An 18,377-nucleotide genomic window follows, 5' to 3' on the forward strand; every position below is an offset into this window, starting at 1 on the left:
TTGTTAAGTTACATAAATAAAGTCAGAGGCTTTGTAAAGGAAACAGTAAAATTATATGGGCATATGTATTTTGAGTGTTGTATTTTATTGATAGAAAAAGGAAGTATTGAATAATCAGAATTAGATATACACGTATTGGGGCTATAAGAGGACCCTAGTCAGCAGGGTGCTTGGAGATGCTGGTATATTAAAGACAAAGAGGATGAACAATTTGGTCTTCAGATTCTAAGAGAAGGGGAGAGATTGGGGTTTTATATTTGTTTCTAAGGGCTGCTGGAACAGATCATCTCATATTTAGTAGCTGAAAACAATACAAATGGATTGTCTTATAATTCTAAGAGTCAGAAATCTGAAATGGGTCTCACTGAGCTAAAATCAAGGTGTCAGCAGGGTGATGTTCCTTCTGGAGGCTCTAGGGAAGAATTCATTTGCTTGCCTTTTTCCAGCTTCTAGAAGCTCGCCGCATTCCTTGGCTCATGGCCCCCTCTTCCATCTGCAAAGCCAGCTATGGTTTTCTCATGCTGCATCACTCTGACACCGACTCTTCTGCCTCTCTCTGCCACATTTCAGGGCACCTGTGATTATGCTGGGCCCATCTGGGCAATCCAGGATAATCTCTGTATTTTAAGGTCAACTGATTAGCAACCTTAAGTCCACCTGCAACCTGAATTCTCCTTGTCATGTAACATAACCTATTCACAGGTTCTGGGGATTAGAACACGGACATCTTTGAGAGATCATTATTCTGCCTACCACAGTTGTAGTTTGAGAGCAATTTATGTGAAAAAAAATGTATTATTTCTTTCTACATTTACTTATGTAGAAAATAAAGTCACCTGGAGGAGTGTGGCAGTAGATAAAAGGTGCATAATGGCACTACCATGTTTTATTTCACTGCCACTATCACAATCCTTGCAAATAAACCCAGTATTCATGAATCTATGCACCCTCATTTGTCCTATTTGCCATCATCATTGCATGGAAAATACAGAAGACAGCAAAGTGCATTTTGCAGGTTCCCACGGTTGACTTGGACATTTAGCAGTCTGCTGCCTCAACCACTCTTCTAGCTTCTTGTGGGCAGGGGAGGGTGATCCTTTCCAGAGAGAGTTGCAGAGAGGGTTAACACAGTTGGGGTAGCCAAAGACTGAAAGGAGGTGAAAGAACACCCCAAGCTGGGCAGAGAGGGAAGGTGGTCTCCTCTTCCCTTATGTTTCTCAACATCATCGGACTGTGCAGAAACAGCACAAGAAATGAAAGCAAGGACTCCTTGCCTTGTCCTTGCTCTCCTATCTCTTTAATGTAGGCTGGAGATGCTTTATGCCTGGTAGCTAGAGCTTCTAAGGTGGGACACAGGAAAGAAATGAAGGTTGGCCCCATAGGATAACATCTAAGCTTAATGCAGAGAGTTAAAAGGCTTTTAGGTTTGTGCCTAGGCTGTCCAGCGCCATTTCTTAGGCATGAAAGGAGATCCAAATGGAGAGAGAAGTGCTGCCTAGGAATACAGTGAGTGTACTTGGTTGTGTTAACCCTTATGCTGGGTCTCTTGGGAATCTGAGTGAAGCAGATAGGGATTCTGCATGGTGAGTCCTCCAAAATGGGTGAGCAGGCATAGAGGGCCTCTCTGGGTTTCTGCTCAGTTCTGCTTGTCTCCTGAGAATTGTACTCTGACATGTACACAAGGCTACTTCAGGAGCTTCCATGTATTTATTTATAAGCCCTGCTCCTGGCCATGGCTGATTTGTCCAGGAACAGATACCTGACGCAAGTGAGGTTCATATCTTCTTTCCCCAGCCTCAGCAGTAGAAGCTTGTATTATTCCATTCTCCCGCTGCTATGAAGAAATACCCAAGACTGGGTAATTTATAAAGGAAAGAGGTTTAATTGACTCATGGTTCAGCATGGCTGGGGAGGCCTAGGAAACTTACAGTCATGGGGGAAGGGGAAGCAAACATGTCCTTCTTCACATGGTGACAGGAAGGAGAATGAGAACTGAATGAAGGGGGAAGCCCCTTATAAAGCCATCAGGTCTCATGAGAACTTACTATCATGAGCATAGTATGGGGGAAAACACCCCCATGATTCAATTACTTCCCACTGGGTCCCTCCCACCACATGTGGGGATTATGGGAACTACAATTCAAGATGAGATCTGAGTGGGGACACAGCCAAACCATATTAAAGTTGTATAGTCACAAAGTTCAAGGGCTGGTGGTGTCATGTTTCCTAACACATGTCTGTCATGCAAGAGAATAAGGCCAGTGTGGAAAGTGGGCAGGACCAGAGAGGAAAAATGGGTCTTGGAGGCACTGGAGGCCCTGGCTCCAGCTCTTCCTGAGCTCAGTGGCATTGCTGCCTTTCCCAGGGTTCAATTCCACAGCCCCGCCTTGTATTCTGGGAGCCAACGTATGCTCCTATTTTGCAGAACCAGGTTCAAGCTGGGGTTTTATTGCTTGGAATCAAACCAATACAGTTGAAAAGGGAATGAAGGTGATGGGAGTGTGAAGGCAAGTTCATCAAGGCAGCCCTTTGTAGAATGAGCCACAGAGGTCGTCTCTTTCAGAACATATGCTTCCTGGTAGTGTACAGATGACAAGATGAACAGAGTCTGCTTGGGACACACAAGACAATGAGAAGGCCAGACAAGCAATGAAGGAGGCAGCAATGGCCAACACACAGTACCATTTCAGTCCAAAGTCATTACCAGTGGCCACAAAAAGACTAGAGGGAGGACAGGAAAAGCAAAAAGAGAGAAGAAAATAGAGGTATGTAAAGAGCTTTGTACCATGTCCAGCATGTAACAGTAAACAGCAGCAATGGTCCCCCAACTGCTGGGTGTGAGTGGCAGAAAAGCAGAATTGGGATGAGATGGAAGAAAGAAAATAAATATAGGAAATTCAGAAGTCCATTAGGAATAATAGTTCTCATTGAGCAATTTTAGCATTCTTGTCCCTTTATCGCTGACTCCTGATTGGTATATGCTTTTGTTATTTTCAAATGACAAATTCTCACATCACTAGAAGATGCTGATCTGTGAACCTTTAGCAAATGTGCTACCCACCATCGTCGTGGGCTTTGAACTGGGTCTTGGGTGGAAATGTGGAACTGGCTGATTTGTTCACATACTCCTGCCCCATGACCCTTTAGTCAGTGGCAAAAATCTACCAGATGGTTACCAGGGGTACACTCTATGGTCAGTCATTTAGTAGACATTATTCAGTGCCTACTATGCCATTAAATAGCAAACAGATCTCTGGATCTCAGACAGCTGTTAGAGCTGAGCTAACAGCAAAGTCACAGCTTCTAATAATAGTAACCAATCCTGGTAGGAGGACAGTTATTAATGCAGAACCTTCCCAATTTAGATTGCTAATTAGGGTCTACCTTTGATAAACTTGGAGGGGAAGGAAATAATGAAAGAGAATTTAGTAAGCATACAGTCCAACCACTTGAGAAAATATGAAAAAAATAAAAGTTTTAGATTTTATCCTTTCCCTCTTAACAAAAAAAGACTTACAATTTTGCTACAAACTGTATAGATGTGACCAAAAAACAAAAACAAAAACAAAAACAAAAAAACCAAACCACAAAACTATGACGAGTTGGAGGAAGAAGAAATGCTGTCCATCCTGAGTTAAGCAATGCCTAGGAGGAATCCCTAGAGCTAAGGACACATATATGGAGCAGGTGGGGAGAAGATGAAGAGATATTGAAATGGCTAGGCTCCAGGAAAAAGGGACAGTGAAGTATGGCCTGCAGCTATGGGAAACTATTATTCAGGAAAACAAACAAACAAACAAAAAACAAAAACGAGGTCTGGAATCTAAAGCATTATGGGATATGACCATTAGTCCTACTTTAGAAATATAATACAAATGTACTAAAGCATTCATTATGAAATCAGAGCCTCCACATGAGAAGACCTGAAAACGGAATGTGAAAGGGAGTGAAGAGGAGTGCATGCTGGCATGCCTCGCTTTGCTACATGCAGTTTCCGAACTGTGATGCACAACAGGGAACCAGGACAGGAAGGATCTGATTAGAAAGGAAAATGAGAAGCAGAGCAGCACTGTGGAGAGGAAAGAAGTAAGTTGATTCCTAGCAATTAATTAATTAATCTAGCTTTTTTTTCACTTGGAGAAGGTGGGAAGTAGAGAGAATATTAAAAAAGAAATCCTTAATTGCAGGTGATCCAGAGAAAACACATTCAATAGAGAAACTTGGGATGAGTGAAGGAGCAGGAAGGCAAATTTAGCCCTGCAGCAAGAAGAGCTTACACCAGGCCAGGTATGGAGGCCCCTTCTTTCCTACATGCTACAGATTCCAGATCTTGGTCTGGATATGGTCACCCTGGCTATAATGATACCTCTGGTCTTTTTTTCCTGTCACCTAGAACAGGCTAGGAGAAAGGAGGAGCAAAGACCTCATGGTTTCTGGAATCCCATAAAAGCAAAGTTGTAATGACTTCTGTGACCCTCGTTTTTCCTCCCCTGAAACTATCATTAGACATTAAGTTGACAAACCTCTATCACCCTAGCAGGTTTTTAACAGACCCTTATGGTATCCAGTCCCTTGCTGTCTTATCTCATTTCATTAATTACATTTCATGATCACTGAGGGTCAGGAGGTGGAGGAAGAACCAGCATCCAATTTCAGGGAGCAGCGGCAATCTCAGATACGGGCAAGCAAGATGATGCTAAAAAAAAATCAATTCAGCAGTCAGCTGTGACACACAAATGGCTCCCAGTAATAGGGTGAGGATGAGCCAAATACAGATGCAGGTACGGAATGAAACATTTTGATCCCTCCATGTGCGGCAGTGCACTGGGATAGCTGCAGTGATTGTGGTGTAGCTTGCTATGGGTGGGGAGAAGTCTCTGGGGAATCACAGCCAAACATGGAGACTCTAGGTAGTTTGGGACTAAAATGCATGGACTGTTGCTTCTCAAAGTTGGTTTGTCAAGTGCTATAAGGCTTAGGTGAAGTAAAAAAAAGGGACTCCCTTGGGGATGCTTGCAAAGAAGAGTAAGACCTCATTTATCTGGCAGCTTCAATTGTCCAGAGAACACAAATGAGATAAGTGAGCATAAGAGCCTCTGAACATGATGAAATAAACACCATGTCTCAAGGTTCATTGTTATTGGGAACAACATACCTCACAAAAAAGACTTTTCACACTTGCTTTAGGATCAAAGCTAATCAATTTGGTTATTTGATTTCCTGGTGTGGTAGTTAAGTTTCAAAAAAGGAGTCTATTTCGTCAACCCTTGAATCTAGTCCAGCTTAGTGACTTGTTTTAGCCAATAAAAGGCAACAGAAGTGACAGAATGCCAGTTCTAATCTGCAAGAGTTTTGCATACTTCTGTTCTCTCTCTTGGAATCCCACTATCCCCATGTGGAAAAGGTCAAACTAGCCTGCTGGAGGGTGAGAGACCATGTTAAGGAGCGCTCAACTGTCCCAGCTGAGGCCATCCTAAACCAGCAGAAGCCAAACATGTGAGAGAGCTCAGCCAAGAGCAGCAGAGCTGCCTAGCCAACCCATAGCCACATAGAGAAACATGGCTGAGACCAGTGGAGCCAGGTGGCACACAGATATGTGAGCAATAGTGAAAGCCTATTTTTTAAGCCACTGAGTTTTGGGGTGTTTTGTTACTCAGCAACAGCTAACTGATACACATGGTCTGCTACAGATTGGAAAGCAGGGGTTGGGTAGCGAGGGGGAAGGGCCAGTAGAGACAAGCAGACAAACAGAAAACTAAAAGGGAGAAACAGGAATTCAAAGAATATTATCATCTGGGGCCATTTAGGGACGGAGAAGCAGTTTGTGGCACCTTATAAGATCCTGACCATCGAGAGTTTTAAAGCATAATAGAAGACTACTGACTCTGAGTCATCTAGAAAAATTAACTGAAATGTAGTGTCCTTTTGTTAGGAAGGCAGGTGGATGAACCATATTTAAGAAAGACTGTCATTAAAAAATAGTTAAAATAAAAAGCTCAGGGTGTTAAGTGTCATTTATCTGAGACACTCATGTGTGTGTGCAGGGACAATACATTCTGCAACAAAAATTGGGTAACAGCTCAGAAAGCCTTTGTGTTGCTTCCAGGTGCAAAAGGCAGCCTAGGAAATGTAGTTTGGTTGCCATGATGCTGGCATTTTGGGGACACTTAAGCACGCAGGAAGACAATGGACAGAATATTTGGAATTGGGACGATCTGAGAAATTCTGTGCAGAAGAGCACGTCTTTTCTCCTCCAAAGCCCCAGATTAGTGACGGCATGTGAGGCAGTGGAAGGAGACATGCAATGTAAGGTCAGCCTTAGGCAGACTGCAGAGATCTCTGTGTGGGAGACTGAGGGGAGACAGAGGGTGCAGAAAAGAATTGCATTAGCCGCCTCCCTCCTTGGCCTGCCCTTTTTTGCTCCTTTAAGTACCATATATCCAGTTCATTCCGTCTCACACACTTGAATTCTGCTCTCTTCCAAAGCACAGTTAAGTGTCATGCTGGAAAATAATAATTATTCACATTCCTAGTACAGACTGAGTCCAAGGACTGGACCCTGCTTTTGCCATGCATGAACTCATTAACCCTATAATTTAAATACAACTACTATCTCCCCTCTAAAGAGGTGAAAACAGGCACTGACAGAAGAAGCCACTGGTTTCATCAGTTAGAAAATAGGAAATGGCAGGGGCAGGATTCAAACCTCGATGGTGGGTTCCAGACCCATCCCCTAAACTATCTGTTCTGCCCCTTTAGTTTGCAAAGTTCCCTTTTTCCCTCCCTGATGGTCTGAATGCACCCTTTAGTCCAACCCTGACTGTAGACATCCCAGAGCCCAGAATCGCTGACCCCAACCCTCCTGCCTCTCCCCACTATTAGTTCTCACAGAACTGAGTGAAAAACAATGAAGTCCTTTCCTGGGGGATGTGGTTCTGATGAATTGCCACTTATCACCTGGAGCAGGCCCAGGGAAGCCAGATCGGGATGGGGATGTATGTGTCCACCTGAGAGAGCTCAGCCTGATCTCTGGCAGCTTCTCACTAGCTGCCAGCACCTCCTCCCTGGCCCCATCCTCACAGAGTCACTGACAGGCCCAGCTCCCAGCTGCTTTATCTCCAGCTAACACGCATCTCCTTTCCCTCCTCCTCCTTATCTGGGGGTTTCCTTGCGGCTCTAATGAAAAATCCTCGTGTCACATTGAAAAGTTGCCAGTTATTGCTGCTGGGAATAAAATCCAGCCTCTGCCGGGCAGAGACTCATGAAAGCTTCTAGCTGGGCACTGAGGAGTAGCCAGTTGGAATAATCCTTCAATATGAGCAGCCTCTCAAGCGTAATTAGGTGGTACCAGGTGGGGCCCCTCCCTGACAGCAAGGAAACAAACAATAGGATGGGCCGGGTTCCCTGCCGCCACCTTGGTTTCTTCCATTCCTTGGCCTCCCGGCACACCTGCCCTGGAGTCTGCCTACCTCATGCTGATGGGTTCAGGCTCTTTCTCTGCATCCCAAAGATACAACAAATTGTATGTGAGCTCTCAGGTCAGCCTGAGTAGCAGGCAATGGCTTCACTGGATCCTGAAAGACCAGATCAGTCCACTTGATGATTATCCAAAATGTGAATTTCTTGGCTCTACCCTGGAACCACTGAATCTGAATCCCTAGGGCTGAGGCTTGAGACTTTCCATTTTTTAACCCCCTCCCTCACCTGGATTATGGTTCTTAGAACCACTGGACCTGAGCAAATAGATCCAAAGAAAGATGCTCCCATATATATGCTCTTCTAAACTGCAAACCCTAAAGAGCCCTTCCACCTTTCAAAGCCAGATATGAGCATTGCTAGCACACCGACCCTCAAAGTATACTAGGACAGCCATTTCTGTCCCTAGTTCACAGAGAAAGAAGCTTGTGGTTCCTCACAGGCCATGGATGACACCAAGAGAGTTGAGACCATGCTGCTGTTTCACTCACAGCCACCTTTCTGGGGCAAAGGAACCACAGTGAGCCCTAAAAAGCATTTTCAAAGCCTGGTACTCTGGCCAGAAGCCACACATGATGAGAGAGGAGGTATGAGGTGATTCTGCAGCATACACAGCTAGCTGAAACGGCAACTCCAGAGTGATCACTACCTGACTGTAAGCTGAGCTCCAGCCACGGCAACTTTCCAGAACATTTGCATAGAAAAAGCAGGAATATCAGTGATTCTCAATGGGAGTGACTTTCACCCCACCGGGGGACATTTGGCAATGTCTGGAGACATTTTTGATTCTCACAATTGTGGTAGGGGGACTACTGGCCTCTAATGGGGAGAGGTCAGGAATGCTGCTAAATATCCTATAATTCATAGGACATTAAGAACACAACAAAGAATTATCTGGCTCAGAATGTCACTAGCACCATGATTGAGAAACCCTGGAATAAAGATGTGAGCCCAAGTTCAGGGGTGTCCTTAGCCCCTGAAGGTAGGGTATTCAGTCAGACTCTTTGTTTGGGGTTGGAGTTTTTATACCTTCCATTTGTTGTAATTTATCTAGAAAAAAGATGTGAATCAACCCAGGGGCCAGCAGAGAAAGGCTTATAGGCTTACAGGGAGCTCACACTGCCAGCCCCCTGTAGGAGCTGGGCTTAAAAGACTCAGTTTATCTGACATCCCATAAATACCAAGACCCAACTTAAGCTCTTGATTCCTTCAGCAATTGGTCATTGCTTTAACAGTAGCATATGGACGAATAAATGTTCACTACTGAGCTGCCTGGTTAGATTTATTCCATATAGATTCCCCATGTGGTCTCCCGTCTTCACGGAAGAGTTAAAAAAACAGACCATTTAGTTGATAAAATTGAGTCTCCCATGAGTTAACGGAGTGGAACCAGCTACTGGTGCAGACTAAAGCACACACATCGCTGTGGAAGCCAGGCTGGAGGGGCCAAATATTTTCTTTACAGTTGATTCGATGCAGTTCAGTGGTTGATGGCGTGTGGAGGCGGAACTCTTCCTGATGATCCAGTCCCCTCCTGTCTATGCGGCCAGCACCTCAAAGGACACGCATAGTTTCTTTTCCCCTATAAAGTGAATCTGGGCATTTTATAGTTGAAAAGGGAGCAATTTCCATTTGAATTAATCACGAGGCTGAAGGCAAAGGTGCATTATGTAGCTTTAAAGGACATTCTTCCTTGACTGACAAGGTCCCGTGGCCACCCCCTGTAAAGCCTTAGCAATGGAACATTTCTTGACATCACTCAAGGGAGGTCTGTTATCTTAGTTATACTCACATGGAGCCTGTGGGTTTTTTTGCACCCCAGTCTAAGGAATAACTGCAGTCTCACTCTTGGCGTTGAACACATTTGTTAACCATAACCCTGTAACATTTCTTCCCTGTTAAATTAGAAGAAAGCAGTAATATTATTGAAGGAAAACATACCTTTCAGCCACTTTGGACATTTTCAAACAATGTCTGTCGATCTGTGTGTTCAAAAATGTTATCTGGGAAAATAGAGAACATGGACATTAAGACCAAACTACAATTATTTTTGCCTCTCACTCCACAAACCCAAATCCTGCATTTCCACCAAGATCCAAATAGCTCCTCTGGCCAGACATCTCCAACTCCCTCAGCTCTGCCCTCCAGCAACTTACTTGTGCCTCTGGACATCCCTATCATACAAGATTCACATTCTACAATTTAGCCTGTGTCTCCTCTCCTCCTCCACTGTGGTGTGATTTAAGTCTTGCTTTCCAAAACTTAAAGGCAATATATATTCTACAAAACTTAACAACGGCACAGACAGGTGAAATGTGCACCATAAATACCTGTTTTGAATAATCCCCAGTGACCCCTCCTCTGCCCACCTTTCACATGCACGTCACGCCCGTGTCCTTGGCATGCTTGACTGGAATCATCAAAGAGCTTTTTTTCCGTTTTTTTTTGTTTTGTTTTGTTTTTTGTTTTTTGTTTTTGAGATAGTCTCATTCTGTTGCCCAGGCTGGAGTGCAGTGGCATGATCTCGGCTCACTGCAACCTCTGCCTCCCAGGTTCAAGCGATTCTCCTGTCTTGGCCTCCTGAGTAGCTGGGACTACAGTCACAAGCCACCATGCCCGGCTAACTTTTTTGTATTTTTAGTAGAGATGGGGTTTCATCATATTGGTCAGCCTGGTCTCGAACTCCTTACCTCAGATGATCCACCTGCCTCGGCCTCACAAAGTGCTGGGATTACAGGCATGAGCCACTGAGCCTGGCCAAATAGCTTTTTTTCATAAATCCATTACCTCTTACCCTCAGATAATAAATCTGTCAAGGGCAAGCACCTAAAAGTTTTCTCCTTTGGGTTTTGCCCTCTAGAAACCAGCAAGACATAATATAAACAGTAGGTTGCTTTGTTACCAGTAAATATCAGAAGGAAGTAATACAATTAGCCATTGTCTGTTGACCTGGGCTCCTCAACATGAAAGAAAATAACATTCAACCAAGTAATGCTGAAAAGGCATTGGGAGTAGGGCTTTATTTATTCTTAAGCTTTCCTTTCAAATCACGGCAATAAAGTACATCATCCTGAGCTGGTTTAGTCTGGAAGTGCATTCCAATTATAAGGACTGTGTGACATAAGCCCCCTCCTTCCTCCAGCTCCCACAGCGGACTGTGGGAAACCCCACTACAGCAGTTACCCCAAGGCACGGGATGACTCATTTACACCCTTTTCTAATAACTGCTGGAGGAACTGGGTAGACAATTCTCTCTCAAGCTTCCGTGGCTCGCTCACACACAGCACTTAAAGGTTCAATCACCCACAGCTGGGTTCCACTGTGGTTTCCAGGAACTCAAAGCTTGCTCAATCTTCAGAGGTGAACATTTGAAAGGGTTTTTAAACTGGCCCCGTCTCCTCCTGGGAATGCGAGCCGTCAATTCATTCACCTGTTTCCGGATGTCCTCTTTTGTTGTTTTCCTGATTGGTTGGCTGAGTACATGCACTGGGCTCTGTGCCTGGGACTCTTCAGTCACGCCATACACGGACTAGGAGAAGAAGCAAGCACAGAGTGTCATCCACCTGCAGAGTCGGAGGGTGGCTTAGGGGTCAGCTAGTTCAATGACTCATCCAATTTCCTGAATCCCCTCATGACAATACGAGATTGGTCTCTGCTTTTATTTCTTCAATGATGAGAATGCTGCCTCTTAAGGCATGCCATCTCATCTTTGGGGTACCACTATAACCCAAATCCTGCCTTTTACTGGGCTGAAAATAGCCTCCTTGTATCTCAGTGTTTCTCCAGATATGATTCATAGACCATCTACAAAGAATCACCCGGGTGTGCTTGGAAAAGACATGTTGCTGAGTATCCCCTCACCCCCTGGACTTACTGCATCAGAATCTTTCTGGGTGGGTTTGGAAATCTGCATTTTTATCAAATGCCCCAAAAGATTCTGAATAAAGAAAGTTCAAGAACCACTGCCAAAGAGTATGCACAAAAGATCCCCTCTACATTTCTGTTGGTCAGCAGATGCCCATCTGGTACAAAACTGGGGTGGCAGCCTTTCAGGGTTTCCCGTTCAAGTTAAACACTTTTCTGGCCTCAGTTTCTCCACATGTCTGTAGCTATAGCTACGTTTAAAGCTGTTCCTGGTATTATGGACAGACTAAACACAATCTTCACAATGGGAAAGAAACGAAACCCTGAAGGGCAAGCAATGTGTAGTCAAAATCATCAAAATGAAAAAGGGCTCAGATAAGGTGGATGAGACTCCATGAACTTCTGTAATGTTAGAATTATGGGGCTCTTGAAGATGAAATGAGGACATTTTAGGAATAACATTTTAAAATATAATACAGTGGGTATTATTATCTCAGTGAAGAACAAAATATGTAAGTAGATTAAAGAAGTTTGTATACATATGCCATGTCTAGTGTGTGTGTGTGTTTTTTTTGATACATACATGAAAGAGAGCTAATTGATCATCACAAGAAATATAAATGCTTGGGGATGCATCTCCATTCTTTGGATTTTTTTTTTTGTTTTTTGAGACGGAGTCTCGCTCCTGTCGCCCAGGCTGGAGTGCAATGGCACGACCTTGGCTCACCGCAACCTCTGCCTCCTGGGTTCAAGTGATTCTTCTGCCTCAGCCTCCCAAGAAGCTGGAATTACAGGTATGCACCACCGTGTCCAGCTAATTTTGTATTTTTAGTAGAGACGGGGTTTCTCTATTCTTTCTTGGTCAAGCTGGTCTTGAACTCCCAACCTCAGGTGATCCACCCGCCTCAGCCTCCCAAAGTGTTGGGATAACAGGTGTGAGCCAATGCACCCGGCCCACTCTTTGGAAATTAATATTATGGAGTCTGGTCATGCTCTCCTGCAATATTGTCCCTGGTGCTGTAGAGAGGGTGGGATGTACAAATTGTGGGGGAGTCTGATCATGGTACCCTCAGATATGCTGTGGCCACTACTCCTTTCAGTAAAGTGAAACACAAGAGACCACTGGGTCATTCACAGTTGGGCAAGATGGTGGTTTGAGTTTGGGTGATCCAGCTCTATCAAAAAATAAAATAAAATAAAATAAAATAAAATAAAATAAAATAAAATAAAACATAAAAGAGACTTTCATTTGCTTCTAAGTACAAAGCTTGCTTTCACCTGTGAGCTTTGCCACTTCTTGTTCCTTTTGTTTCCTGCCTTCCCTGCCACCTCCCCAGAGACAACTAGAACTTAACCCTTCAGAACAGCTGACCCTCTTTCAGGAAGTCCTTGGGAAGCCCCTTACCCCCGTCCCATCCAGGTCTGGCTTAGCTGCCCCTCCTGGGCTCCTCAACTGTCTTGTACATCTCCTAACACAGCATTCATGGCCCTGTTGCCTGTTGGCTTGTTTTACTCCCTGCCATGCTTTGGGCTCCGTGAGGACCTGCCACTGTATCCTAGCACCAGCACAGCACCAAGCATGCATCAGCTGCTCAATCAATATTTGTGAAATGGTTACAGTTTCAAAAGACAAAAGGTGGCGGAATTACAAGTAGCAAATTACTATTTGAATAGTACTAGAACTGGAAGGGCTATTTACATCAGGAATTTTTAACTCAGCTAAACTAGCGAACCTTTTTAACCTTTTGTGGATTCTTCAAACGTCGACATTTTCGGATGTCCATTTCTGTTGTGTTCACACAGCCTGGCTGAGAAAAAAAACCACACACACATCATATAAATTACTATGTGAAAATTACACTTCCAATTTAGCCCGTGTCACACCAACAGGATCAATCTTTATCTTTTTCCATTACAGACAATGCATGATTTTTTTCCATTTTGCCATAATATGTGTTCCTCTGTGGAGTTCTCATACGATCTAGAAAAGCTTACCTCATAATCTAAGGATGATATGTAGAGGGTATAGTGCACAGTTTTTAAGAGCAAATTAGCTATTCAAGTGGCAAGATTGCATCAGGTACAGCCCTTAAAAAATTTTTTTTTAACATACTTAACCATTTGAAAAAGACTCCATGATATCAGGATGAGTAGTTATTTATTTATTTTTTGCTTTTAATTAAATTTTAAGAAGACCAACAGATTATTCTTTTTAGTTCCATTTCCATAAGGAAAATGCAAGATTTGTTTTAATAACATGAAATCAGAAATACAGTCAAACCTCATTATTTACACATTTTTGCATTTGTGAATTTGCCTACTTCCTCAATTTCTTTTATAACCCCCTCATCAGTAGTTGCACCTTGAGTAGACTGATGTGCGTGTTTCCCACTGAAATTGAACAAGGTGATGTCCTGCCTTTTTGTTTCAGGCCCGTCTATTTAGGGCTAATTTAGTGGCAACTTTTCTGCATTTTTGTGCTTTTTGTTGGTGATTTTGCTGTTTAAGATGGCCCCAAGGACAGTGCTGAAGTGCTGTCCACCGTTCCCAAGCAAGAGTCTAATGTGCCTTAGGAGGAAATAAACGTGTTAGCGAAGCTTTGTGCAGCCATGAACAATAGTGCTGTTGTCCATGAGTTTAATGTTAATGCATCAATGATATATATTACGTAAGGTGTCTTTACACAGAAACACATTTAAAAGGTTATGTATTGATCAGCTGATAAAAATGTTGTGGCCACAGGCTCACAGGGACCTAGCTTGGTAGTTCCCATGGGAGTGATGCTTCAATGTGCGCTAGTTCAGTGTTTGCAAAGACTTTATAGAACATAGCTGCCATGGATAACAAGAATTAACTGTATTCGACAGAGAATAGTTTAAGATTTAGAGTTGAATAGCAGTGGAAATGGAAATTGTTAATTTGGGGAATGTAAACCTTTGGGACCCAAAGGTCTTTTGGTGGAATTCCCATAGCTTCTCTTTTTGCAATTCCATATTTTCATGAATGAATAATTTTTTAAAAGGTGGGACTTACATATATTCCAAGAAATTTACTGAGATTATATAAATGAATGGCAAAACCAGTTCCACAAAGCTCAGCGATTTTCTTAAGAATGAGACACCTGGTGGCTAAAGATGGTTTTTTCCCTATAGAGATAAAAATGAAAAATTAAGAAAAAAATCTAGAGAACTGAGTAGAGCTTTCTCACCACAGGCCTGTGGACATCCCAAAAGGCTCGTTCTTGACTATCCAAAATTTTCCTTTCTGTCTTGTCCTTTTTCCGGTCAATCCTGAAACAGTAAAGAGAGGAAGGAAATAAGAGGCTCTGTATTCTGTTTTCCCTGCTGACACTTGCTCCAGCATTTGCTCCTGTTTCTAGGAGCTAAGTGAACACAAGACCATTGGTACCCACATGGTGCCTGCTCTCTGCAGAGCTGTGAAATAGGGGTGTATAATTCCCCTCCCTGAAAACCCCCGAAATTCCACACATGGTAAGAGAACTTGTTTTAGGCTAGATTACAGATTGCCATATATGTGTAATGAACATGGTGGCCTAAGGGAAGAATAAGAATGCAGCTGTTCATCTGAAGTATTAAGATTTGGATTATTAAAAACCGAATTATCCATTGATATGCCCCCTCATCAAAAAGGATACTGCATATACAAATTATAAGATGGAATATAACCACCGTCTCACCAGTGTTCCATGTTCAAATTTGAAAGTTTGCTTTAGATTTAGAATCAGTAGAAAGAAATGTCTTTAAAATGCTGCAATTAAGTGTTTTATAAGTCACTTACACCATCTGGCTTTCTAAAGGCAGAATAATGGCCCTCGCATGAGACAAGATCCAGGAGGCAAATATCCCTGCCTCAGCTGGGGGAGGCACAAATTGCAAGAGGGAGATTGCAGGTGACAAAGACTTATTGTTCTGATCTGCAGCATAGATAAGAGGTTTTTTCTTTTTCTTTCTTCTTCTTCTTTTTTTTTTTTTTTTTAAAAGCATGTATTACTTCATTTTATTTCTTCAAGTAAAAAGCAACTCAGATTAATTGCCGTGTAACTCCTGGTTCTCGGCTCTCTTGGGAACCCTTTAGTTTACCGGACTGAAATAAACCCATAATCACCCTGTGATTTTTGTGATAATTACTGTGTACTTAGGTGGCCCACAATTATAATGTAATCACAGAGTTAATCAAAAAAGTTAATCGAGAAATAGCATATATTTATGAAGTAACAATTTCCCCTCTGTTTATAACTTGTGATGCTGTTTGATTCTGGAAGAATTAGCATTCCTCTTTGCTTTCCAGTGGCTTCTGAGTACACAGGCGCAATTCCGCCTTACTTCAGTTGAATCTCAGCCTCCATCTCACCTACTCTCCCACCTTCACCTCTTCGGGGGCACCCAATGCCTGGTACCCACCTACCCCGGGGGCTGCTGGGTGGTCAGGAGGTGGCTGGCATCATGGACAGGAGAAAGGCAGAGACTGCTGGGGGAGGGTCACAACAATGGCAGTGTACAGGCCACTACACCAGATGGCCTCAGGTCACTTCCAACTGTGACCATAGCTGTGATGAGTCTACACCCACACAGCCTGAGACCCGGCTCCAGGCCATGGGCTGCAACACCACTCTGGAATGTGAGAGTGTTGCTCTGAAGACTCAGCGGCTGCTCACATGCAAGTGGTACCCAGAGGAAACATAGTCCTAGTCTCCCAGCTCAGCATCCCTTTCCTGCTCCTGTCCTACTTCTCCTGTTAACCATCCTGGCTAACCTAGACATCACCCCTGGGAAGGACAGGGGAGATCCAGATCCAATCATTCTGTTTCCCAGAATTAAATGGATCTGGTTGACAACCATGTTTGTGGGGTAGGGAACGCAGAGTACCCATTCCTCATGTTTCCTTAGAGAGGAAGAAATGTCCAGTATGTATCCAGGAGAAAAAATTCTGGGAAAAACCCTTCCGACTATTTTCTTCCTTTCATCTCTTGTCCTTTGGGGAGGAAAAATGACTCAACTAATTGGTAGACTTGAAAGAAGAAACTGAGAAAGTTCAGACTCTCCCTCTCTGGGCCCCCATCTGGGTCAGCCTGTGCTCAGGATAGCTGCTTTCTGCATGCAGAAAACTTACAGGGGTCACCTCTGCCCTGGTGGGGTGGGGTGGGGTGGAGACGCTGGGGAGAGGAGGCCTATAGATACACACCTCTGTCCAGGAAGGGCAGGTTTAATTTGCACCTGTGGCCACATATCCAATGTCATGCCTTATAATCTTGTTTTTTTTGTTTTTGTTTTATTTTGTTTCGAGATGGAGTTTTGCTTTTATTGCCCAGACTGGAATGCAATGGCATAATCTCAGCTCACCGCAACCTCTACCTCCCGGGTTCAAGCAATTCTCCTGTCTCAGCCTCCTGAGTAGCTGGGATTACAGGGATGTACCACCATGCCTAGCTAATTTTGTGTTTTTAGTTGAGACAGGGTTTCACCATGTTGGTCAGGCTGGTCTCCATCTCCTGACCTCAGGTGATCTGCCTGCCTTAGCTTCCCAGAGTGCTGGGATTACAGGCATAAGCCACTGTGCCCGGCCTTACTCTTGTTTTTTAATTAATGTAATAATCTGATATTTTGGACTCCAACTGTCTGACTTCTGTGCCTTAGTTTTCTATTGGTTCCAACTCCTCCCCTGTCAGGGAGAAGAAGATACGGGCTACTTGTTGTTCTTCCTGAAACTCCAACCTGTTTTCCTATGAAGACAAAATCTCCAGTCCAACAGGTAAAACGGGCTTTCAGCCTTTGAGCACAGAAAATAACTGGAAATCTCTCGGGGAAATAGATACACCTTCTTATAACCAGAGTTCTACCTTTGGAAGGATCTCCCTTGTCGGCGGAAACACACATTTCTGAAATTGTTTTACAGTAGCGTTGGTTATGAAGGTGAAACTTATCCATCCTGACCTTAATTTCTACTCAGTTGCCCTCATGCCAGACTAGAAATACTAACGCCATCTGGAAACTTCACTTTGACAATCCCACCTTCACACCATTTCCAAATTCCAGAGTCTTTTCCTCTCTGAAATGGTCTCTATTAAGTTCACCTACTTTACTTGTGCTTCTGCTTGCATAAAGATGAATTCCCACTTCCTTGCAAAGGCCCTCTGGAGTCTTGCTAAGTTTTCCTAATGAGAAATGAAAATCAACAAGAAGGCATTAATCATCGTAAATTAGCACATCGACACCTATGCTTATTATAAGGCAGCCATCCATTCTGGTTACTTCCAACAGAATAGCAAGACCTGCTTTAAATCCCCTGGACATGTATCCAATTTGACTTTGCACCAGACCCTGATGTACAGAGCTGAACTATTAATATTCATTTACACACCCATTAAGTCTGAGGTCTCTGTGGTTCACCTGATTCCTCTCTTCTTATGTGTTTTACAAGAATGCAACTCACACAGCACTTGTTTCAAAGGTTGCTGAAAATAGGGAAAATTGTCTGTGGCTACTGGGGAATTAACAACGAGTCTTTGCCACCTGTTGGTATCTCTAGGCACAAAACCAAGGCTGGATTTCTCAGGACTGGTCACAGGAAAGGAGAACCAAGGGGACCCGACTTTCATGCTTTTTCTAATGTCAGGATTCAAAAGTGGCTGAGGCTGGGTGCAGTGGCTCACACCTGTAATCCCAGCACTTTGGAAGGCCGAAGCAGGTGGATCACCTGAGGTCAGGAGTTCGAGACCAGCCTGGTCAACGTTGAAGGTGAAACCCCGTCTCTACTAAAATTACAAAAATTAGCTCGGCGTAGTGGCAGGTGCCTGTAATCCCAGCTACTTGGGAGACTGAGAGAGGAGAATCGTTTGAACCTGGGAGGCGGGGAGGTTGCAGTGAGCCGAGATCCGGCCACTGCACTGCAGCCTGGGCAACAAGAGTGAAACTCCGTCTAAAAGAAAAAAGTGGCCCAAAGAGAGTGTCTATGTTTGTGATGTTCATGAAAGAAAAAGCCAAAAACAGAAAGAAAAGTCATTGAGGGTTGGCATTAGA

General features: G+C 43.7%; 1 protein-coding gene across 12 annotated transcripts in view; it reads right to left on the minus strand.

Moving 5' to 3' along the window:
• The window catches only part of RGS6 (regulator of G-protein signaling 6), a 676,386-nt gene that overhangs the window by 87,406 nt on the left and 570,603 nt on the right, over positions 1–18,377 (minus strand). For all 12 annotated transcript variants that reach the window (XR_001006387.1, XM_011983129.1, XM_011983124.1 and 9 more), the window contains 5 exons: positions 17,436–17,512; positions 14,549–14,630; positions 13,074–13,148; positions 10,907–11,005; positions 9,418–9,479 (listed from right to left, as the gene is read on the minus strand). Coding sequence is in view for 11 of the 12 variants with exons in the window: in XM_011983129.1 (XP_011838519.1) it covers positions 9,418–9,479; positions 10,907–11,005; positions 13,074–13,148; positions 14,549–14,630; positions 17,436–17,512 (395 nt within the window). In the remaining variant the exon portion in view is untranslated. The remainder of the gene's footprint in view (positions 1–9,417; positions 9,480–10,906; positions 11,006–13,073; positions 13,149–14,548; positions 14,631–17,435; positions 17,513–18,377) is intronic.

The sequence above is a fragment of the Mandrillus leucophaeus genome, unplaced genomic scaffold, assembly GCF_000951045.1.
Source record: "Mandrillus leucophaeus isolate KB7577 unplaced genomic scaffold, Mleu.le_1.0 Scaffold246, whole genome shotgun sequence".
NCBI classification, from domain to species: domain Eukaryota; kingdom Metazoa; phylum Chordata; class Mammalia; order Primates; family Cercopithecidae; genus Mandrillus; species Mandrillus leucophaeus.